Consider the following 25,877-nt stretch of genomic DNA (forward strand, 5'->3'; position numbering starts at 1 on the left):
AACTCTATTTTAGTGAGGAGCAGGGTGAAGCTGTAAGAACAGATCCTTGATTTGTGTGTGATTTGCGGAACATTCAAAGGAAGAGTTGTTTCTTATCATCTATATTAACAGCTTTTCATGGGATAGCTGTTTAGTCACAACTCTACCACAAATTAAGCTCAGGCTTTTGTGAAAAAGAGCCCAAGGAGATGTCAGAAGTTATACAAAATGACACTTAGTTCTAAACCCCAAACACCACATTTATCTAAAGCAAGGATAAGACTACAGTGGGAATTAAACCAGGAGCTGAGTTATTTTCTCTGATTAAATTTACAACCACAAGCTAGAAAACAAACAGATGCTAGACACTTCTGTCTAGCTAAAGTATTTTCTCATATATTTTGCATGTGCTTTTTGTGACTGTGTGTGCTTTTAAGATATAATTGCATACATCATCTAAACAAAATGGTATACATTTGTTTTTGCTATATATGGGAAATGTGGGCTCTTTACAGAAGGGTTTACAAAAAGGAGATGTCGATTGCAGTGCTAACTAATAGAAGAAATGTTTACTGTAGCTCTATGCATTTGGAGGTAAATAGGACACCCCTTCTTTGGGAGCTTGAGAGACAAAATATCCCCCCCCCAAAAAAAGATATAAAAAAAATGCTTGCTCTTGAGGTATGTAGAAAGACTTGAAACAGCAACAGAGCAAAGCTCTCTTGTTCTTTGCATGTGTGAATAATGATTGCCATGTTGTAATCATATACTCGGATCCCAGTAGGTGGTGAATCTGCAGGGCTCAAGTTCATAGGCAATGCACATACTAGCCTAGTGTCCTTTTGCTTTTTCCTCTTCCTCCAATGCATTTAGGAGTCACCTAAGAAATGCATAAATAAATTCCCTAGGTGTAGTATAGAGTGAAAAAACACAATCATACAATAATATTCTAATAATAGAAAAATCATACTTGGATATCTCTGTATGGGGTTTAACCCTGTTGAAACCAGTGGAATTTATTTCCAAGGAAACATACATAGCATAGTGCTGTTAGACAACAATCTTCAGACAGCAAACATTTGTTTAATAGTCATGAGCCAGTATTTAACCGTCTCTCCCATCCTTTGCCCTTCCAAGTAAATCAAGACAAAAAGTTGCTAATTGTAGACTTTATAAAGGGGAGCATCCATACCAGTATGGTGATATAACAGGTGTATTGCAGTGGTCATTAGCAAACCACAATCTTAATGAGCCAGCTGAAGAGAGAGGAGGTATCACTCAAGCCAAGAAGTTGATTCCAAATCAAATTCTTCTCTTTTTCCAACCAAAGAGAGTTTACTCCACCCTCAGGGAGGTTCCCACCACTTGTGGGCCAGGCTATGGGAATGCTGGATGTCACTCTTTGTCTAATTTGTTTGCACTGTTATCAAACAATTGAATTTATTAAATTGCATCCACCTCACTCTGGCTCTGCCTGCTCAACAGTATCTCCCCTACATCAGACATAGCTGTTTTTTACCAGCTGTGTGACTTATCTTGGGGCTTGTCAGCCTTGATATTTCAGCCAATAGTTCTGCTCCCTTCTCTTCCTCCAGTTCAGATTCAGAGTCTGAGATAACCACCTCATAATGCTGTAATTTGAAGGAATGGCCCAGTCCCTACACTACTGTTCACCTATGCCCAGTTTCATTTGCCTTATTAATGATTATTTAGGAGTTATTTATAGCTATTAAATAGGGTGAAATGGAAGGGCTTTGTAATTTAAGGTGGAAAACACCAAAATAGAGCAAGTAAGATAGGATAGCTTTGCTAGCTCCCAAAATGGAGCTTTGTCCTTTAAAATGGATACTGGACATGGCACACTGATGAAGACTTCGCATTCATGACCAGTAGAGTCCAAGTTCATCATAGTGTAATGCAGTAAAGGCACATTGAAAGAGGCTATAAAATCATTGCAGATACAATAAAAGCAACAGACAATAATACTTATTTTCCAATGGCTTCCTAACCCTTTTTTGCATTTTCCTATCAAGCCTGACACACCAAGGGCACAATCACACAGAAGTGAATACAGCACTGTTATACAGCTCCAGGAGAACTTTCTTCTATAACAGCCTGATAAATTGTGTCCTAAATTATCTTATTTTGTATTCTCACTACATGTGCATTCTACTTGTGACATTTTCTTCAATCCCCCCTTTTGGCATCTTGAACAGTGTAATCCCATGACACAGCGTGAGTTCAAACAAATGCACATGCCTACCCACATCTGGGACATTCATTCAAGAAAACAAAAAACAACAAAGCAGTGAACAAATGGAGTAAACATGGAACTAAATGAATCTAGATTTGGGTCTAAACCTTCCCACAGAAATCTATTACTTGGGTCTGGGAAAATGGAACCAGTGACAGATTTCTCCTGAGACTCTCAACACATGGCTACATTATGCCAGTACTTGGTGTCAGTAAAAGGCAGCTCATACGCAATTTGCTAAAGCATGAATTAAACATATTTTAGCCTAATTGTGAGAAACACAGTTTCAATTATGTTATACTAGCCCTGTGTTATCCAGATTGCACAGATGGATGTGAATCAGTGCCAAGCCAGTGTTTGGTGTCACAAGAAGTCAAAAACCTTGCTTGGCCTTGAGTTCTTTGGCCTCCCATGCCTTGCTGTCTTCACACATGGCCATGACCTTGTCTCTCGTCATGTGATTCAAACCATACTTTGCCATTTTGTCCAATGGACCAAACTGTTTGACTGCTTTGTTTGCTACAAAACTAAGATCAAACCATGGTTAAGTCCAGTTGAATGGAACAGCAAAACATGTTTTGCTTCAAATCAGTATAGGAGGTAATGAATCACTGTATGTATTGAGAGAAACCAGTGCAGAGCTCTTGACCTTTTCTTCGCATAATGCTAAACCTTCTCTGTGATGTTCTGTGGCTTTGGAAACCCTCCAGACTGAGAGCTGTCTCGTCTGCACTTTGAGTGTCTTCTGCCAGAAATTAAAGACACTCCTATTTCAGTAAATTTTTAACATGCAGATTGCTGCCTGATTTAATATTAGGTATTTTATCTCACCGTTGTTTTGCATGCTGATTTTTAAGTATTGTATTTATCACATTTTATTGGTTTATGTTTTATGTATCTGTCATTAGCCACCCTGGATATGAAAGCAGAATTGCAACACTTATTCTTGGTCACATCATGGTTAGACTGTTACAATATGTGCCATGCAACACAGTATGTGTAAATTGTGGTAGCCATGTTGCTAACCATTCACAGTCATTAGCCCAGTAATGAAAAATTTGCAGTGCTTGACTTGACAGCTGTTTTTTGGGCCCAGTTGAAGGTGTTGGTGTTAACCTCCCTGGCTCCAAACAGCTCTGGGCCTCACTTTCCAAGGCATGGCACCTGCTGTGTTACTGAGTCCAGGAAAGGACTTTTGAGGCCCTGCTTTTAGGCGTGAAAGAAAGGGAGGCAAGACACCTGCTCTTGCATGGCTCCCAAACTTTGGGACACACTCCCTGAGAAGTTGCAACTAGTCCTCACTTTTCCTGTGTAAAGGAAGGGAGACGAGATACTTTAAAAAAAATTGGGTTTTTAAATTGACTTTATAATGTTCATTGCTGTTTGTAATATTTTACTATGTTTTTTCATATTTTGATTTTTCAGCAAACCAGTTAGTCCCAAAAATGCAGTTTTGAAATACAATTCCTAAATAAGCGCAAGGCAGAAATTATTGCTACTATTATTATATAATTATTAGGAACAATAATATAGGGATTTGATGTCCTATCTCAATCAGCCCGTGAGATTGGTAATGAAATCAATCTCAATTAGAAAGTTATTAAACCATGCATACAGTATATTGCTATCTTCTCTTTCATTACGTTGTAACGGCATTTTTCACTTCTTGCACAAACCCTTAATTTGAAGATCATGCTTGCTACGTTTCCCTTCGTATCTTTCGTTGTTGAATTGTGCTAGGGAATTGTACTTACCATGGAGACTTGATGTGGAAGATGATAGGAAAAAGAGGCTGTAACTGGATTCACAGTTGTTGATGCAAATTGGCCTGATTTTGCCATTTCCAATTTTCCAGTTATTTAGCATTTGTTTCACTATTCTGTGATATTTTACTGTATTCTGAGGCCATGTTCACTTGCGGTGATTTCTCCAGATCCTTTTGCTCCCTGGGGCTCAGCAGCAAATTTAGAGTTTCCTACTAGAACCACAGGCATTCCCCAAGTTTCTCACAAGTCTGCATTGTTTTCAGTAGAGCTGCGCAAAAACCCGCTAATCATTTGGAATTTCTCTCCCACCCCCTACACCTCCCCAGGAAACGAAAGGTCAATAAGGACCTTTTTAAAAAACTGCTCTGATTCCGAAGCCTAGATTACAGTTAGCTCTCTGTTTTTTCAGCCTTATATTTACTTAAAGGAATTTATGTGGAGTAATGCACTTACAATCCGCCGAACATAGTTTGGATACCACCTGGCCTGTTAGAGCCATATTAAACTATTCAAGGAAATTCAGAACACTGTACTTGGCTTGTTTGTTTTTTAAAGAAATATTCAAACTCTGATTTTAACCACCTGCTGTACTTACGGAGAATAGTGGGAGGAGGCAGACCGAATTCTTAAAGACTTGTGTGCCTTGACATAGTGACTTCTTAACACAGGGGTTTGTCACCTCTGGTTCTCCAGATGTTGCCAGGCTCCCACTCCCAACATTCCTGATGCTGGCTAGGGATGATGAGCTTTGGATGCCATCAACATCTGGAGGGCCGCAGGTTCCCCAGTCCTGCCTTATCAGATCTGGAATCTCTGAAATGAAGTTACCTTGTGCGTGAAAGGAAAAGTACTTGCTACAAACACATACTGCGTTGTTTCTTTTTAAGCATTATGTTTAAGACAGATTGCTTAAAAATAACAAAAAACAGCTACAGGAAAACAGAATTTGAGGAAAATTTGAAAAATATCTCAACTTTTCCGTACTGGCTGACTGCCTATTCCAAAGTTCCAGTCTCCTGGCTGCACATTCTGCCACAGGATTTTATATAAGTGTTTTTCCTTATAAACATGCACCTGTAAAACTGAAGTGAAAAAAGCATCTTGGGTTCAAATTGAAACCAAAAAAAAAAAAGGTGGCAAAGGGGTTAAATGCACCTACCTTGGTTTTCTTGGCTTAGAATTGAGCCTTCCTGAAAATGCTTTTGCATTAAGAATAAGCAGAGCTTACTGCTTCACTTTTTATTTTCAAGAAAATAAATTCCCTGAAAAGGTCCCCAAATTCACTAACAGGAATGCTCAGATTTCACTTTGTTCAGCAGAGGAGTACCTTAGTTTGGTACCGTTCCTTTAGTTTGGTCTCTGAAATTTATAAATCAGTGCAACTCAGAATCTCAGCCTGTTTTAATTTACCAGAGCTTTGCTGGGAGTGATACGCAGAAGTACAGAGCATTAAGCTTTGTAAAGTGCAATATTATTGTAGGGCACATGTCCAATTTTTTAAAACACTATATAGATTGGAGACAGATGAGCTTTTCAGAATTATTTTAGGCCCGTTTTGATTAAATGCCTCAGATGCAGTTTCCAATGGAAATTAATTTCATTGATGTGAAAACAAATGGACTCCAACCACAAAATCAGCTGTAAGTTCATGTTCAATACAGCACTTGAAAGGGAATAGAGCAAGCTCAAATTGTGACTGGGAAGGAGTGCAGAATAATATATGCTTTGCTGCACAAATAGAATCACTTTGTTAAAGCTCCATACTGGGAGGTTTTTGTGTACGAGGGAGCGAGTATGCATGTGATGGGGGAGGGAGAGTGGGGCGGCTAGAGAAGAAATGTATGCAGAGACCCATGAGGTGTGAGAAAATGCCCTTATCTACAGGACTTTAATTTAGTCTTTTTGCTGCCAAATGGGTCGGTATTCATCATTGTCCAGTCTTTCTATTAAAATGTTGGGCATACATTCCAGATATTTATATGCCCTCCGTCTATAGGCAATTGACGTGAACTCCATGACAGACAGCTGGCTCTTGTGAAGCCTCTTACACCGGTAGCTGGTCTCCATCATGCAAGGGCCCTTTGCTGTGTACAGAAATGCTTTCTTTTAGAGCAGAATGTATTAGATCAGAGGTCTTGAGGCATATATTGGAGCTGTTTTCAGTGTTATAACTATCCCTTCCTCTTAAGGCATGCTGTAGATAGGGTTATCTCATTTTGGCTTGCCAACAATTAGGGACAGACAAATCTGTCAATTTCAGGTTCAGGTTCCCATTTTTCTAATCTCAGATCTGGTTCATCTCAAATTTTCCCAACTCTGCTTTGTCCTGAATGTTGAAAGCATTTTTCCCCTGACTAAGAACATTTGTCATTTCTAATTAGCAATATGGGAGTTGTAGTACATCTTGGGAGCACCAGGTTGAGGGAGGCTACCCTGGGAGAGGGGTATGGAGCCTTTTTCAGCCTGAGAGCTAAATGAAGTTTGGGAAAAAAACTGCTGAGAGCTTCATTCCAGCCATGAGTGGAGCTGAAAGAAAGGAGGGCAGGGCCGAAAGCAAAAGTGATATGGCCCAAAGTACACACACACAAACTGAACTTGAGGTATGCAATCCTATACATGCTTTGACAGGAAGAAAAGTTTTGCACCTCCCAACAAACTGGCTGGAGAATGCCAAAAGCTGTAGGATCTTCTATCCAAACATATGTAGGAGTGCACCCTAAAGCTCTTTCTGCCAGTATGGAACCCTTAGAAAGGGGAACACAACCTTTTAGTTTGTGGGGGGGGGGACCTGCACAAAAGTCTCATGAATTATTGTTTACGGAAAGGGGGTGGGACAGAAGAAGTAGATGTGGCCATCTGGGGAGACTTGGATTACTAGATTTGAGTCCCAAGACTGAGGTTGCTCACCCATGCTGCAGAAGAAGCCTCAGTTCTTGGTTATTCTCCTTGTGAAAAATTAGGGAAGAGAGGATTGGTTCTAGAACCATTTGTTACATATACCATGGTCCTTCCATACATGTCCATAGTGATGTAGGAGCCCCTTTTGCACCTTTTCCAATGTGGAATCATTATTTAAATCTCTCAGTCAGGCGCTCAGTCAGGCAACTATCTCTAAACCAGAGGATGGCGGAGTCCTGTAACTTTGACCTTAGCATCTATCATACATGGGGGACAGTGAAAACACGTGCTGTCGTCTTTGACATTTTAATTGAAAAGAAAAGCTGAAACAGGTTTTAACCTTAAGCAATCTGTTTTTACAAGTGTGTGTGGAGAAATAATATGTCAGTGCAGAGCAGGCTGGGTGCCACAGGAGTTGGTTTAGTGGTTGAACAATCCCACATTAGCTCACACACCTTGCCTTGTTCCATGCTTCAATAGTTTTTAGTAGAAATGCTTTGCCTAGAGGCATACAATTATTAAGAAAAAGAGACTCTGCTTGCTTAAAGTCTGGAATTATTAGCTCATGGTAACAAGCCTGCACTGGAGAAACTGTTGGGTCTTTGTTTTCATGAGTCTACTGTAATTTGCCCTCTCATTCTCAGAGGAAAACCTCTGCTTTGTTTGGGAAGTTAAGTGTTGAAATACATAATCACTTCAAAAATTATTTAAAATATTTTTACAGTATAACCAGATTTCAAGGAAAGTTTACATGCCTTTCCATATAAATTGAACAGAGTGAACCAAAAATACTGGTTTCCATCCAAAATAATTTATATAGATGGGTCCTGACTTTGAAAGAGACTATAAAAAACTTGCATATCCTCTAGGATATACTTATCTCTTTTGGATAAGTAAACAGCTTAAAAACTCATTTTTCAAAACTGAAATGTGTAGCAGTGTCATTCTAAGCTCTGGTTAGAGATAATACTAAACATATCACTTGTAATCACAGCAGTTCAAAAGACTAAAAGAGTCAGTTCAGGGGAAAGTTATATTCACTGGGACCGCACTGTGCAGCACACAGGAGAGAGGGGTAATATTTGCCACTGTGCCTGGTGAAAATTATCGTCCCACTGAAACTTCTGTTAGCCAAAGAAAGGGGCTAATAGATTTTGAGAGGAAGGATTTTGGGTAGGATGACAATGGTGAGGAAACAGTTAAATTTTCCTTCCCTGCATGCTCTACTCATGATGGAAATTAGTGTGGTTCCTCCCCCACCCGCATATCAGCACTTTTATTTTATAGCTGATGTGATTAGGAGTTATGGGTTTGGTTTAACACTTAAATCTACTTATATTGGTCTTCTGCAACTTGATGTCCTCCAGATGTTGGGAATTGTAGTCCAGAATATTAGGAGAACATCAAGTTCAGGAAGGCTGGCCTATAATTTCATCCATTCCTAAATACAAATATGTGAGTAAATAAAAGCCCTTCCACACTGGAGTTACATGGGAAGTAAACTGGCCCTAGTCAGTTAATCTAACTGGAACAGCTGGAAGAAGTCATGTAGATACCCTGCTGAATAGGTGTGCTACTATACAGAATCTGTGAAAGGGGTCGTTATCAGAGAATGTTGATATGTTTAGGACTTCTGGACTTTAGGACTTCCAATTCTCTCTGTTCTACTGCACTCCTCTTCCATTTTGTATCCTGAATTTCTTGTCACTTGTGATTGATTATTCCTCAGGACTATCTGGATGGCTTGCAATTGTGAACTAGAAAGAACTAACTGCAAAATATGCTTTGAAATTACAGTTCCTGTGGGGTAGTTTTGTGTTGATATTGATTGATTGACTGATTAACTGATTGGTTTGAAATGGAGGGGGGTGCTCCAGATGTTGCTGGATGGGCAGTTCTCATATCTCCCAGCCAGCATGATGAAAGAGCAGGAATTCTGGGCATTGTCATGCATCTGGAGAGAGATAGTGTTCTCACCTCTGATTTCAAATATACACACAGTCCATTTATTAGAAGAGATTCCAGGCTGGTTTTCAGGTAAAAACAACACAACAGTCACCAAGATAACTAACCAAATCAACACAAGGAATAACAATCAATTAAACAACAAAGTGGTAACAGCAAAGCAACAGTGCACACAAAGTATAATTTACTTTAAAACATATAAAGGCACTGGGCTGCTTGAACTTTAATGCGAATCATACACTCTCTAGAGAAGCTTGAAATGACTCCCTTGTCAGAGAGCCAAATTTTCCTAACATGTAGGGTATCAAAATGGCCTGTATAGCCCAGCTACATAGCATGTGCATGAATTAGAAAGTGAGTAAATTCTGCTTTTTCCTTCCTTGATTCTGTGTTTGAGCTGGACTGGAAACAGAAAGTTCCAGCCTATAGTGCATACTCTTAACTAGCTCTCTGCCCATTTTTTAACAGGGTTTTACGAAGTTTGATAAGCTCCTTGAAAACAAACGTGGCATTTCTTATATATTCTCCTCATGCCTGTTTGCAGTCCAATATCCTGCTGTTTCAGTCCCATTCTCATTGGTAGTGAACACGATGACATCATAATGCCATGTAACCAATCAGATTTGGCTACCTGGTAGCATCGGGGAGGGGGGCAATAGAAACACCATTCCATTACATCCATTGTGATGATGGGAAAAGGGACAGTGTCCCATTCACCCATGACCACTGTCTTGCCTGCAGCAAAATTTGCCCTGATCCAGCTCTAGCCATGTGTACTTAACTATGACTAATTGGGAAAGAATGCCACTGAATGCAGATCTTGTCCTTTGAAAGCTTAGGCAATTGTCTGGGTAGACTTATGGTGCCCCTCCTCTCTGAGTGAAGTCCTAGAAATGTCTCCTGGCATGCTGCACTCCTATTGGGGAGCAGTCCTATAGCAGAGGGGGCAATCATAAACTCTCAAACTCTTGATTTCAAACTGTATTGACCACCACACTTTGTGGTTAGGTCCTCACTGGGCATTGGGTCTTTTCTTCAGATGGTTTTGCTTCTACAAAATGTAGGGTTCCCACAACTCTGCTGCTACCTTCTTCTTGTGAATTTCTGATGCCATATTGACAAAATAAGCAATGAAACAGCTGAACTTGGAAATAGGGTGAGTGATAGGTCCCCTTCTCCATTTGGCTCAGCAGTATCCAGTTGGCTTTCCCACCTCTTACTACACTTTCTGACTTCTAAAATAGTATGTTATTGCTGTCTAGTACTGCATTGTTTAAATCTGAGCACTGCAGTTACTACTACTGCTGCTACTACTACTGTATCTTAGCTACTCGTTTGATATTTCATGTGTATTTTTATTGCACAAGCATTGTACCTATCTTTGTATATGTTTCATAGTATCATCTGTTTCCCTTACAATTTGTGTACATTTAATACATGAGCCAGTTGGCCTTTCTAAGCCAACTTGTTAACCTGAATTATAGCTGCCCACTGCATCTTATTGTTTCTGTTTTGTACATTTGATCTATTTTAACATTATGTACATATGAACAAATGCCAAAGTGTGCAGAATCTTTTCTGTGTGAATTGGTTCTAACACATGCCCAATTCTTCAGAAGATTGAAGCTATAGGGATAAAAACCCTATGCCCTTTGATGTCACATCACTGCCAAGGAGAGGTTTTTTTTTTAAATTGCTTTTTCATTCAGAATGTACATGATTTTATTCATAGTGCTTAGGACAGGAAATAAAAGGTGTAATGACTATTACTTATTTATTCCTACACCACCCAGTAGCCAAAGTTCTCTGGCATTCTGCAACAATTCCTTAAACAGGGCCATAATACAATAAAACTATCAAATTATTCCAATGTAAAAAAATGTTTCCAATATGCCAATTAAAATAATATTTAATAGACAACAAAACTAGTAAAACACCTTACCAAAGGTCCCCCATAAAGTTTTTAAATAATGTCTTTAAAGGATTTGGTTTAGAGTGTTGTTTTAACCTATTACCAAAAGGGTGACAGAGTTGGTACCAAGCGGATCTCTGTGGGGAGATTGTGCCATAGTTCGAGACCCACCACTTAAGAAGCTCTTTCCCCTCATTGCTATCTTCCAGTCTCCTTCCAGAGGTGGTAGTCAGAGGAAGATAAAGAAGGATTCTGCAGTCCATTCCTCAAATGTGTAACAAAGAGAACAATGTGAATATAGGTTTGTTATAAGGATACTGATTAAAAAGTTGATTGTCTGACTTTAAGACTTTGCATCATAAATTTTTCAGGGATCCACAGAATCCTAAGCTACCACAGTAGTAGCTTTTCTTTCTTGTTCTTGTTCTTTTTTACAATCCTGTGTTTGAAAGGTTGAGAGTGGATTGCCCTCATTTATTTGAAGGGCTGCCCTATCTAGTTCTTGATTAAACGTAAGGAACTACAGGAAGAGACAACTGAGGCCTTGAAGCTGCTCATTGAAAGCACCTAGATAGCAGTGGACAGGCAATCACAGATATTCCTGCTGTACTGACATGTGCTGTATTTCTATCTAATTTATAATAATGATTACTAAGATATGCGTCTATACATATATATTAGTGCATGAAGATTTTGGGTGATGTGTTTCCCTTTTTTCTGATTCCTAAGTTAACACCCTAGTACTTTATATAGCACCCAGCACACAAATGTTGTTGTTGTTAGTCACGAATTCGTGTCCGACCCATTGTGACCCCATGGACAACATTCCTCCAGGCCTTCCTGTCCTCCACCATGCCCCGGAGTCCACTCAAGCTCACACCAACTGCTTCAGTGACTCCATCTAGCCACCTCGTTCTCTGCCATCCCCTTCTCCTTTTGCCATCCATTGTTCCCAGCATTAGACTCTTCTCCAGGGAGTTCTTCCTTCTCATTAGGTGGCCAAAGTATTTGAGTTTCATCTTCAGGATCTGTCCTTCTAAAGAGCAGTCAGGGTTGATCTCCTCTAGGACTGACCGGTTTGATCGCCTTGCTGTCCAAGGGACTTGCAGGAGTCTCCGCCAGCACCACAATTCAAAGGCCTCAATCCTTCAGCGCTCAGCCTTCCTTATGGTCCAGCTTTCACAGCTATTACATTGCAACTGGGAAAACCATAGCCTTGACTATACACACTTTTGTTGGCAGGGTGATGTCTCTGCTTTTTAGTATGCTATCTAGATTTGCCATAGCTTTCCTCCCCAGGAGCAAGCATCTTTTAATTTCTTGGCTGCAGTCCCCATCTGTGGTGATCTTGGAGTCTAGGAAAATAAAATCTGTCACTGCCTCCATTTCTTCCCCATCTATTTGCCAGGAAGTGAGAGGACCGGATGCCATGATCTTAGTTTTCTTAATGTTGAGTTTCAAGCCAACTTTTGCACTCTCCTCCTTCACCCGCATCAAGAGGCTCTTTAGTTCCTCTTCACTTTCTGCCATTAGAGTGGTATCATCTGCATATCTGAGGTTGTTGGTATTTCTCCCAGCAATCTTAATTCCAACTGGTGATTCATCTAGCCCCACCTTTCTCATGATGTGCTCTGTATATAAGTTAAATAGGCAGGGAGACAGTATACAGCCTTGCCGAAATCCTTTCTCAATTTTGAACCAATCAGTGGTTCCGTGTCCAGTTCTCACTGTTGCTTCTTGACCTACGTATAGGTTTCTCAAGAGACAAATAAGATGGTCAGGTACTCCCATCTCTTTAAGAACTTGCCACAATTTAGCATAGTCAATGAAGTAGAAGTAAATGTTTTTCTTGAACTCCCTAGCTTTCTCCATGATTCAGCGTATGTTGGCAATTTGATCTCTAGTTCCTCTCCCTCTTCGAAATCCTGCCTGTACTTCTGGTAGTTCTTGGTCCACATACTGCTGGAGCCTAGCTTGTAGGATTTTGAGCAGAACTTTGCTAGCATGTGAAATGAGTGCAATGGTGCAGTAGTTTGAACATTCTTTGGCATTGCCCTTCTTTGGGATCGGAATGTAAACTGACCTTTTCCAATCCTGTGGCCACTGTTGAGTTTTCCAAATTTGCTGCCATATTGAGTGTAGCACTTTTACTGCATCATCTTTTAAGATTTTGAATAGCTCAGCTGGAATACTATCACCTCCACTAGCTTTGTTGTTGCTCAGACTTCCTAAGGCCCATTTGACTTCACATTCCAGGATGTCTGGCTTGAGGTCAGTGACCACCCCATTGTGGTTATCAGGGATGTTAAGCTCCTTCTTGTGTAGTTCCTCGGTGTAATCTTGCCATCTCTTCTTAATTTCTTCTTCCTCTGTTAGGTCCCTGCCATTTTGGTCCTTTATCATGCCCATCTTTGCATGAAACATTCCCTTCATATCTCTAATTTTCTTGAAGAGATTTCTGGTCCTCCCTCTTCTATTGTTTTCTTCTATTTCTTTGCACTGTTCATTTAAGAAGGCGTTCTTATCTCTTTTAGCTATTCTCTGGAATTCTGCATTCAATTGGGTGTATCTTTCGTTTTCTCCCTTGCCTTTCGCTTGAAAGAAGCGAATTTGTAAAGCTTCAAATTTGTAAAGCTTCAGCTATTTGTAAAGCTTCCTCAGACAGCCATTTTGCTTTCTTGCATTTCTTTTTCTTTGGGATGGTTTTAGTTGCTACCTCTTGTACAATGTTGTGAATCTCCATCCATAGTTCTTCAGGCACTCTGTCTATCAGATCTAATTCCTTAAATCTATTTGTCACCTCTACTGTATATTCATCAGGGATATGATTTAGGTCATACCTGAGTGGCCTAGTGCTTTTCCCTACTTTCTTCAATTTAAGCCTAAATTTTGCAACAAGAAGCTCATGATCTGAGCCACAGTCAGCTCCTGGTCTAGTTTTTACTGACTGCATAGAGCTTCTCCATCTTTGGGTGCAGAGCACATAGTCGATCTGATTTCTGTGTTGACCGTCTGGTGATGTCCATGTGTAGAGTCGTCTCTTGGGTTGTTGGAAAAGAGTGTTTGCTATGACCATCGTATTCTCTTGACAAAATTCTACCTGCCTGTCCCCTGCTTCATTTTGTACTCCAAGGCCAAACTTGCCTGTTACTCCAGTTATCTTTTGGCTTCCTACTTTAGCATTCCAATCCCCCATGATGATAAGGACATCATTTTTGGGTGTTAATTCTAGAAGGTTTTGTAGGCCTTCATAGAACCGGTCAACTTCAGCTTCTTCAGCACCAGTGGTTGGGGCATAGACTTGGACTACTGTGATGTTGAATGGTTTGCCTTGGATTCGAACTGAGATCAGTCTGTCATTTTGGAGATTGTACCCCGGTACTGCTTTTCCTACTCTTTTATTGAGTATGAAGGCTACTCCATTTCTTCTGAGGGATTCTTGCCCGCAGTAGTATACCTGATGGTCATCTGAATTAAATTCACCCATTCCTGTCCATTTTAGTTCATTGATTCCTAAGATGTCAATGTTCAGTCTTGTCATCTCTTGTTTGACCACATCCAGCTTGCCTTGATTCATGGATCTTACATTCCAGGTTCCTATGGAGTATAGATCTTTGCAGCATTGGACTCTCCTTTCACCACCAGATACATCTGCAACTGAGTGTCCTTTTGGCTTTGACCCAGTTGCTTCATTCTTTCTGGCGCTACTAGTACTAGCCCTCCGCTCTTCCCCAGTAGCAGATTGGACACCTTCCGACCTGAGGGGCTCATCTTCCAGCATCATATCTTTTTGCGTTTTGGTACTGTCCATGGGGTTTTCATGGCAAAGATACTGAGCGGGTTGCCATTTCCTTCTCCAGTGGATCACGTTTTATCAGAGCTCTCTGCTATGACCTGTCCGTCTTGGGTGGCCCTGCACGGCATAGCTCATACCTTCATTGAGCTACGCAAGCTCCTTCACCACAACAAGGCAGTGATCCATGAAGGAGAGCACACAAATAGTCCTTTGCAAATGTTAAGTAGATGAAGCCATAAATTGTGGGATTTGACTAGTTTAGAAGACTACTCTTTTGAACTTTGATGCTTCTCTCCCAGCTTTTTATTAGCTTGCTTACTTTGGATGCAAAGCATTCATGAGTTTGAAGCACCTGAATTTGAGGCACATGGAGGTCATTATCCCTTGCTCCTTTACATGGTAGACTGAGCATGTACATTTTTTTATTATTATTTGATTAGTAATGAATGACAAAACAAGACCCCGAAAATCAGAAGTGTGTATTTTTCCATCCAGGAAAACCCTGCAAAGTTCCAAGGTGCTACAAAAAGAACGTGGAAAAAAACACAAAAATAAAAACAGTAATTTCCCAACTGCAAAGCAGATGCAGATATGCAGAGCTAAGCAGAGCTGAGGGTGAGAGTGAGGACAGCAAGGTAGCTTATTTGCTGTTTTTTAATATATACAAATAATTTCCTTTTTACCCATGGCCCCTATTCCCAGGCTCATTAAATCAAGTTCAGAAAACATTTTGGCTCTGGAACATGTAAGTAAAATTCCTACCATATGGACTCTTGAGGATTACCTGTGTAAATGGCACAAGTCAAGCCAAAACAAGTTTCTGTCAAATGGACTAACACCTAAGTTTATTATGAAGGTACAGTGTTCTGTGTAAGCAGCACAGAAAGCTCTAGCAGTGGGGCTCCAGGCAGTTATCCCGGGGCTGCTTTTTATGCCAGTCACCTTGAGAATTGACTCTCCCCTACATAAAAGTATAGTTTGCATATCACGAATGTTAGAGTTAAAAAAAAACAAAAAACAGACTCGTAGTTCATTTACTCTGTCAACCTGGTAATCTTTTGTCCAGTGATAGTGTTTGCTATGGATTAAACTTCAACATAGCTTTGATTTTTTTGCTATCCTGCTTTTGTCCAACAGCTGCTCCTAAGCTCAGTATCTCAAGCCAGCTTTTAAACTGAGAAAAACTGAGACTTGAGCTTGTGTTGTGGCAGAAGCTGTGAAGATCAAGAAAAGTATTTTTTTTTAAATCAAATATATGCCGTACCTAAAAATAGTGCCCAGGATGACTATTGATGATAAAACACAGAATTATAATGAAAACATAACTACATATTGATCAATATAAATAATAAATATAGTATACACATTCAGCTCTGACAGTGTATAAAGCCACAGGCGTGAACAAGGTGATGTACAGAATGTAGCTTTTGGTACTAGGAATTAATGAATATATAATGAAAACTCATATCTACTTTTCTGAGCAAGATTTTTGGCACCCTGAGGTTTATGTTTAATGCAGTACTATAACTTGAGGCTGTTATTTGCTCTTTGGAAATTATTACATTGTCCTTTGCAGTTAGAATTGAAAAGACATTTATTAAAAATGTACACAGACCCTTCAATTCAGTGATTCCCAAAGTAACCAGGGGGTAGCACCCCCTGAGTGTGGTGGAAAAAGCCAGAGGAGTGGTGAATGGTTTTCAATTAGCAGTAGGGCTAATGCAAAGAAAGACATGGGGGTGCTAGAATTGTCATCCAAGAGAAAAAGGGGAGAGCAGCCTGAAAAATGTTTGAGGACCACTGCTTTAATTCAACATTTTTCAGTAGAACTGCCCAGGAATAAGTTCAGGATTGCTAAAACTGATTTAATCAATGATTTCAAATTGCCTACATGCCATATTTTTGGACTGTGGCTGTCAGTGAGGTTGAGTAAGAAACACTCCAAATTAGGAGTAATTTCATCATCAAACCAAAGCATTATTAAGAAAGCCTATTTATATTTGCAAGGCAGTCCATGTATAATGCATCCCATTAAGCCAGCTGAAATGTTACTGGAGCATCAATAACTGTATCTTGGCTTTCTCTCTTAAGAACATTGCTTAAGTTGATAAAAGGTGCTCCATGTCACCAAGTCCACCTGTGCCTCTAATGGCAATGGTAGCAAGCCAGACTATGAACCAGATCCTTTAGGGGATTACAACACCCTGTCAAACACACAGAATACCGCTCATCTGGGCAGGTGAAACACCTACTAGCAGTACCTCCATCTTGGCTAGGTTGAGTCTCAGTTTATTGCCCTTCACTGGGTTTATTACCATGGAGCAGCCACCACCTCACCTAGATGTGATTTAAAGAGAAAGAGAGCTGGGTATCATTGGCATATTCAGCCCACACCTCCAGATAACCTTTCCCACTGGTTTCATGTAGATGTTGCATGGCATGGGGGATAGAACAGAGACCTGCAGAGCCCATCACACAATGGTAAAGGCAAAGAGTAATAACCTTGCAAAACTGCCTTTGGAAACAGTTATCTAAGTAGAAGTGCAACTATTGCAGTGAAGTCCCTCCAGCTCCCAATCTGGACAGCAAGGGTCAAGCAAACAGTTCATCGGACTTGGGCAAGCATCTTCACAGCCTTGGACTTCAATAATGGAAACTCATTCTATAATACATAGACCAGACAGTGCTTTGGACAGTTCACTGCATTAATTGTGTCCAGTTTATAAAGGATCTGAGCACTTTAATGCCACATGGATTTGCCACAGCATATTACTGAGAATTCCATTGTTTCTTTTAATGGAGTAGGTTGTAGAAGACCTCTAACCACAGAAAAACTCCATTGCTTGACACTGAGAAGTTGCAATGCTGGTGGTGGGTTTCAGTATTAGTTTTCCAGGAGGGGGAAGGGGGGAGGGAGAGAGAGAGATCATTACTGTATTCCACAGAGTGACCTGAGCATTGACAAGCACCCCTGCAATGCCAGTGGGAAAATCTTCTACTGGAATCCATCAGACTTTGGAGCATTTTCAAGGAAAAAGGCTGTTTAAAGCTCAGCTTGAAGTGATCTTACTGTGACAAAGAGTTAGATACCAATTCCCCAAATTTCAAATCACCATCTTTCTTCCCAGTTGAAAAAAAAACCCAAATAAAGTTTCTCTCCTATCACATGCATCGTAACAACTCAGAGATGTGCCTCTAGTACTAACACAGCTGCATTCATTTTATACTACCTATGTTAAGCTGATGGAATAGTTCTTCCAATAATGAAAAAACATTCTTTAAAAAAGTAAATAAATGTGGGATTTATTTTTTAAAATACCACAACAACTCTAAATCTATTAAATGGTAATAGGTGAAATTCCACTTTAGATGTGCAGTGTGTCTTCATGCAAATTAAGCAACTTTTTGGATTGTAATTTGAATGTGAATTAAAACCATTAATTTAGGGAAGAGTACTGGAGATTCCAGAAAAAAATCATAATAAAATAAATACCAGAAACTATAAGGAAGTAACTGTACTCTTTAAGAGCCCTTTTTTTTCTCAGACTTTTCATAGAATTTCAGCAAATTATTTCTTGTTACCCTTCCAAAAGAAAAAGAAAAAAGTCTTTAAACCAACCTCCTGAAACTGCAAAAAATGCTCAGGATTGAACACTGAAATTCCATACAGATTTTGACATACAATATGTTGAGTATTCATTTACAGTGTTGAAGTATGACTTGGAAAGTGTGAGAATGTTCCCCCTTTCAAGTTTCAGCTCTGATTTTTATTTATTTATTTATTTTGGCTCCCCTTATTTCTAGGCCTGTCCCAGGCTCATTATCATCATTATTACACCTGCACAACCGACAAAGACAACCTATGCCTGCTTCCATGCCAGGGACTCTCCCAAATCCTACCATGCCTGGATCCTCAGCAGTTTTGATGCCCGTAAGTACACCCATTGTTTGAACATAAGGAAAGATGACTGTATGGTAGTTTATTAAAATTAAGACATAAAATAGTAATGTAGTTGTAATTTATGGGTCTGTTCCAAGTATTATTTCAGTAACAATGAAATCTAGAACCAAAATACCTGTTATGCTATTCATATAGTGTGTGGCTTGGCGTTAGAGTTCATTTACTCTAGTGTAAGCATTCACAGCCCCAGTTCAGATTGGCACCTCCACAGACCCTCTTCCATTTTTTCTAAAGTTTATGAAAGAATAAAAACTTCCATTAATGCCAATGGAGAATTTTGAGTAAAAAATGGTAGATGGAGCTTTTAATCTTTCTCTCCTGGTGGATCATGGTCCTGATCTGAGTCAAAGTCATCCATGCTTACAGTAGAAAAAATTAAAAGTTAACCTTCCATGCAAATCTGTGTAACAGATAGTTGGTCCCTTTATAGGAACTGGGCAAAATGAATTACCGAAGGCTTATGTAAGATTTTGCACTGACCTTGTAGAATCTTTGACTTCGAACAGATGGCCTCCTGTACCACCTCACAAATTGTTCTGGACCATCTAGTCCCTTTCAAAAGAAGATTGCCATGCAAAATGGAGGGTTGCTATTTGAGAGCACAAGATACAGATTTAAATCCCGAATTACTCTGCACTTCTTTGCAACCTGGCTTATGACACTGGAGCTCTATTCTAGTGTGGTGACCAAGTGGCTCCCCCTAGTTTCCCACCTTCCCTAGTAAAACAATTGCAGTGGGATATTTTTACAAGTTCCAGCTTACCACTTGTAATTGTATTGCACAATTTTCATTTGTTTTTTAGTAATTGCGGGCCACCATCTGTAAGGGCAAGAGCTTTTCTTAGCAGCTGCTAGCTACTTTCCACCTGTTACACAATAGTCTGGATCAATGGTGCCTTTGGGAATTCCTGGGTGGAGCAAAATGGCAAATCCACTGCTACCACAGGCATCAGCCCTAAAATACAAAAAGAAAAAGGGAAACAATATCGTACGCTGCAAATGCTAAGAATTCTTCCAATTTGCCCCCAGTTTTAGGGTGGTCCAAAGGTAACTCCCACACACCATTTAAGCCAAATGTTTTGTTGGAGAACTTTTAGTTCAATACTGCTACATTCTTGATTATACTCAGTAAGGTCAGACAAATGTCAGGGCCTTTTTCTTCTTGATCATCATTATTAATATATTTCCAGACAATGCAATATCTGGAGCTCTCTGGGAGGTATAGGATATCTCAAGCTCCATACATCTCACAAAACCCATAAATAAATAAATATTCCACTGAACCACATTTTGGCCGATTGCTTTGCATTTCCTGTTACCATATGTCACCCTTTCCCAACCAGGTTCCCTTCCAGATGTGTTGGAGCATTGGCCATTCTAGCTAAGAATAACAGGAGGTCTAATATAGTACATCTGGAGGACACCAGGTGGAGATGGCTGATGTATATCTTTTTCCATTTGAAAATTCTGGTTTTCCAGAAAAGGCCAAACTTCCATTGAGGTCCAGTTTTCACAACAGAGGCAGCATGATGTTGGGAATGAATGCTAGCTGTGTTCTCCTGCTGCCCAAGTTTTTACCAATAAGAAAAGGAAGCTGTGCAGTGAGAGTGAGAGTGAGAGTGAGAGTGAGAGTGAGAGTGAGTGAGAGAGAGAGAGAGAGAGAGAGAGAGAGAGATTGCCCTTTGCAAGACTGTTTCTTGGGACATTTCTGCAGTCTTTCCCCCTGATTCGACTGCCCAAGTGGGAAAAGCCTTTAGTTTTCAAACCTTTTAAATCATACCTTTTGATTTATGTTTTAAACAAGTTGGTTTAGGTTGTCCTGACAGCATCAGTAATTTTTATACAATGATGTTTTAAAAGACACTTAATCCAGAGTGTTTTTTTTTTATTTTTTAGTGGGAAAAATCAATATAGAAATTTCAAAGCTAGGTTGTTCGACCAATGAAGGGTCAGGATTTTTTTTTACCTGAGTGATGAATAAAATGATGTTCCAGGCTTTATATTCTAGCACTAGATAACCACAGTCAAAATTAGCAAAGCTGCTGCTGCCCTTAGTAGACACCAGACCACAATGAATGCCAGTTGATGGAGAACAAGAGTGGAAGGTGCTCTTGCACTCACACTCTGCTTGTGGGATTCACTTAAACATTGGTTGGCCAATGGGTTGGAGAAGCAGCGTACTGGGCTCTAGGCCTCTGGTATGGTCCAGTCTCACCTTCTAGCTCATTTGAAGAAAGCCAGAACATGTGTCTTTTGAAAATGTATTTTTTCTCCCATGCCATCTGATTTTCTTTTTTTCCCTTTTCCAGATGGATCGACAAATGTCAATGAACTCCAATATAATGGGAATGCAAGGTCCAAACCTCAGTAATCCGTGTGCCTCACCACAAGTCCCTCCAATGCACTCAGAAGCCAAAATGGTAACATGTTGAAAACACCTTGATTTTTATGCATTTAAAAATGTGATTCGAATCCCCCTTTTTCTGCGCTTTGAGGGCAATCTGAATATTTGATTTCTAGTTGTACAATTGTGTTTCTGCTATAAAGAGATTTAGAGCATGAGTGGCTCAACTTAGCCTCGCCAGCTTCTAAGCTTTCAGATCGTTGCTATAGCTCTTCAATTCAAGTTAAAGGATATTGGGCACTGGATAGTGATTGAGGATATTCTGATATTGTGGAGTGGAAGCAGGTGTAATAACATTTTGTCTGTGTTGCTGTATATGTGTAGGAATGGCTAGGTTGAAGTAATCTCAAGGATCTTGTTTCCAATTGCGTAGAGAGTTTATTCTTTTTGTAATATGTTTATGTAGTAGAGTTGCCATTTTTTGCTTGCTAAATGGTTTGCAAGTGGATGCTGGGGACTTGAAATTTGAAAATGTAGCAATGGCTAAATCAGTCTGTTTCAATCTGAGACATTTTTCACACGTTTGTCATTTTTTTACTGTTTCCCCGTGAAGATGCAGTTTCAATACATATTTTAATATATTTCTTCTTAAGAGTAACATTTTAAAATGTGTTTTAGAGCAGCTTTTTCAGTTAAATAATGCATTGGAACGTTCAGGCAGTGAGAAAACTGATTGATAACTAGATTCTGAATGGCATCTTTGTCCAGAAGGCATGGTACAAGTCTGTTTGCACTGGAATGTGCCAATATCTTGTACTACCAAACCCTGTCACCCCAACTGGGAGTGATGAAGGTTGTAGTCTTAAACATCTGGAGGGCCCAGGCCTCATGAAGTCTGCTTTAACTGTTATATATTATTATAAGTGGTAGTAGTATTGTATCCCACCTATTCCCAGTGATGAGGACTCAAGGTGGGTTACAACCTTAAAATTCCTATATTTAAAACATTAAAAATTGGAAAAGCTTTAAAGAATAAGATATTTAAAAAGATTGATACCTGATTGAAATTCCCTGGCCCTCATGGTTCCTATGAAATGTGACTTACACTATTACCATTTTTATGAGTGCAAGAGGAAGTGAGAGGGAGAGCTCTTTTCTGTCTTTGCTGCTGCTTCGGCAGACAGTTGCAAGGCTCCCTGGGCAGTGCCAGCAGCTGCTGCCAGGTTATGGCATCTTTTGCGCACTGTGGCTGGGAGCTTTGAGTAGACACTAGCTCCTTCTGTGTCTGCATGACGCTGTCTCTGATTGGTGAGCTATGGCACTATTTCCAAGAATATTCCAGTCATTCTTCAGTCACTTTTGTATTTTCAGCATGTGTGTTTTTCCATCCTTTTGGAGTGAGTGTTCTTTGAATATGGCACCCATTCTGCTGTTGCAGTGGTGGAGGATCTTTTGATTGCAGCATAGTGGGATTGCTCTTTAGGACTGGAATCCTGTAGGCACTGATTTGTAAGCGCCATTGAACATTTAGCACTTCTGTCTCTTTCTCTTGTCTATGATTTCATTTCATTTTCGGTTCATTTCTATACTGCCCAATAGCACAATTTAGATAAAAAACCCCAACGTACAATGTTGTACGTAATATAAAAATAGCATACAAACAGCTGACACATATCCAAACAATTTTAACAATAAAAAACCTCAGGACCTGGTTCAGAGTCTTATGTTCAGCTAAATGACTGAGAGTAGAACACATTCTTAACCTGATGCAGAAGAGAATAATGTAGCTGCCAGGTGGGCCTTGCTGGGGAGTTTATTTCATAATTGAGGGCCACCACCAAGAAGGCTCTGTACCTTGTTACTATTCTAAATTTCTTCAAAGCCTAGGAAGCCTCCAAGCAATGATAACCATATCCTCCAAAGCTGTTTTTTCTATTTTTTTATTATTCTTTTAATAACATTACAGTTTGAGAAATAACGAAAAAACATACACATGAAAATAATAAAGTATAGCAAAGAAACACCAAGGAATCTCGAAAAGCTACTACACAGAAAATCAAGTACAAAAAAATTGCTGCAAGTCAGTAATCATTATCCTCTCTACTCAGTCACATATTTTTTTTTTTTTTTTGGAACTTAGTTAAAATTCATTGAAATTTCTACTAAATTGCTGTTTGTCAATGAAGCCTCAATACAAATGTTAATCTCCAACACTTTTCCCCACAATTCCATTCCCTTTGCCCGCAACATTAATTTCACTGGCTGGTTATCTTTTTACATATTTAATTAGTGTTACCATTACTACTTATTCACTGACTTATTTTTCAAATCTTCTATAAATGAATTCACTTTTACTTACCATTTTAAGACGATTTTAACTCATCTTAATTCAACTTACTATAACAATAAAGCATCAGGACATGAGTTAATCTCTAACATTATTTTCAAAAATTCTATTCCATTTAAATGACTCTCCTTGCTTCAGCAGTGAAGCATCAGCATGAATCTAAGTCTCTGACCCCCATATCCTCCAAAGGTGTTGAAAGTTTAGAGCATCCTCATTTTGTACCATAAACATTTCTTAGTTTATTGGTCATCTGATTCAGTATAGAGCACCTTTCTACCTTCCAAGAGAGGGATAGTAACTCAGAAGGTGCCAGGTTCAGGCAAAGCATCTCTAAATAAAAGGATTAAGTTTCAGGTGATAGGAAAGACCTGAGTTTTTGAGATCCTGGTGAGCCACTGCCACTCAGAGTAGACTGTTATTGGTCTGGGTGACTGGAGAGTGCTACAACTCCAATCATCCCCAGTCAATATGGAAAGACTGGTATTGTGTATTTTGGAAAATGGTATGCTATTGTGGAAATATTAGCGTTTCACCAAATTTTAATGATATGTTTGTTTAATGTGCACAAATGCATAATATAATTCTTTTATATGTTACTGCTAGTAAAAGCAATTAAGACCAAGGTTTAATGACATCCTGTTATATGCTGGTTCTTGGAATTATCTCCTGGGGAGAGACTTGCAAAGGAACTCCTTTATAAATCTGAGCCTTTAGCCAAAATAAATTTTGTCAGATTAAAAAGTGATCCACTTAATTTCACATATTGAGGAACAGAATTCTCACCATATGTATCAGTAATTTCATTTTTAAAGCCTCTGAGTTTCATTTGAAAAGACCGAGGAAGGCAAAGTAACTGCAGAAACTTCAGCCTCTGAAAAAGATGCCAGTGTGGTGCTTTTTATTCTTCTTCAGCCAAGGAGTATTTTGCTTGGCTCAACATCGCTTGGATTTAAAGAAGGTGGGGGGGGGGGTTTGCCGGCAGCTTAATCCAGAAAGATTTAATAAGCTGTGCTGCAGATGCTGTTGCTTTTTGGCACATCACGATTACGGTATGGCACACAACAGAGAAAAACCCTTGACCACAGATTTTGCTTGGCTGATGTTGCCAACTCTGTTGGCCACATCTGCTCTTTAAGCCAACCAACTGAATGTTTACGGAGTGTGGTTTCAGCTGAGGTGTTAAAAAGGCTTGGGTTGGCTGCCTACCCAAAATTTATATTGAGGTAAAGATGTGACTGTTTGCGTCTCCCATAGCAGGGTATCCTATCTAACTGGAAAGCGAATACTTCCCTTCACCCCATGTGGTGAAGAACAGTAACTTCAAAAGTATACGTTGTGGCTTTCATTCAAATCAGCAATGAGCAGTTATTAGCATATGGTGACAATATGAAATGATAAGCATTGGACAGCCTGACTGCCCCCTTTAGAAATGCTTTTTGTACCAAAAGGCATCTCCCCTGATTTAGGGAGGTGGTTCCTTAATCAGAAAGTTAGTACCAGAATCCTGAAAAGAGGTCTGTTTGTTTCAATTTCCCACTTCCGGCAGAAATAACACGATTACGGTGCGGGCCTGTCCAGATGTTCTCCTGAGAAGGCCAGGGACTGACTTAGGAGCAAGACAGCCTTCCTTAACCACCCGGGCCCTCATGGTAGGACATGCTGCTGCAGTCTGCAAAGCAGGCACACACTTGGGAGATTGCTGGCTCAAACCTGCTTGTGATTTCCTAGTCCTCATGTATCAAAATAGGGATGGTCAGTGCAGTTGTGTTGAACCAGGGGCAAAATTGAGCATACGCCATACACCTCAAATTGGTTGGGAAGGTATGGGGCAGGATGCTCCAGGGATTCCATTAGGGACTGAGGAGGGCCCCAGTACTGAACTGGCACCCAGACACTGACGGCAAGCATGCAGCTGTCAGGGGAGGGAGGGAGTGGCTGGGCCATCAGGTGGCTGGGCCAAGTTGAGCGGCTAGTTTGAAGACCTGTGGCATGCTGGCCAAGCACAGGGACCTCAGGCATGGGCTGCAGGGGATGGGGGTTCAGCCAACCTGGCACTGGATGACTGAAGACTGTTCAGGACAGGATCCTTTCTTGAGCTGTGGCCACGGTGCCATTGAGGGAGTCTTCACTGAGCAGATGAGAGATGTCTGCTGCTCAGTGAAGATCAAGATGTTGCGGTGTATACCCAAGGCGAGCAGTGGCTGCTGCCCTGCAGTGTGATCAAGCACACAATCAAGTTGTGTTCTGATATCACTGGCATCCGATGACAACATTGGGTGTATGTATGGCGGTCTGTAAGCATACTTTTCATTGCATATCTGGTTTTCTATTAGTGTGATGCATCTTCTATAAATTTTATTATGACTCTTAACATTTGTTTATCTATTACAGTACATAAATTGACATGAAGGAATTGGCAGAAAAAAAAATAGAATAGTTTGGGGAAAACGTTAGAATTATTAGATGACATATATCAAAAGTTGTTCCTAAATAGTAAACGAGAAATTCCTGGTGGATTGTAACCTTAGCGTACAAGAGAAGCAATTACACAGAGAAATGCTTAGAACATGCTGCACCAGAATTAATTAGCTGGTTGTTGCTGTATATGAATAGATCTTGATAAATAATTTTTGGATAATACCTGTAACTTTTCAG

The 25,877-nt window shown here is 39.9% G+C and overlaps 1 protein-coding gene across 8 annotated transcripts in view; it reads left to right on the forward strand.

Moving 5' to 3' along the window:
• CREB5 (cAMP responsive element binding protein 5) overlaps nt 1–25,877 on the forward strand; it is a 278,443-nt gene that overhangs the window by 174,568 nt on the left and 77,998 nt on the right. For all 8 annotated transcript variants that reach the window (XM_044450653.1, XM_044450658.1, XM_044450656.1 and 5 more), the window contains 2 exons: nt 18,375–18,501; nt 20,841–20,951. In XM_044450653.1, coding sequence (XP_044306588.1) covers nt 18,375–18,501; nt 20,841–20,951 — 238 coding nt within the window. The remainder of the gene's footprint in view (nt 1–18,374; nt 18,502–20,840; nt 20,952–25,877) is intronic.

The sequence above is a fragment of the Varanus komodoensis genome, unplaced genomic scaffold (genome assembly GCF_004798865.1).
Source record: "Varanus komodoensis strain SLA01 unplaced genomic scaffold, ASM479886v1 scaffold68, whole genome shotgun sequence".
In the NCBI taxonomy this organism is placed as follows: domain Eukaryota; kingdom Metazoa; phylum Chordata; class Lepidosauria; order Squamata; family Varanidae; genus Varanus; species Varanus komodoensis.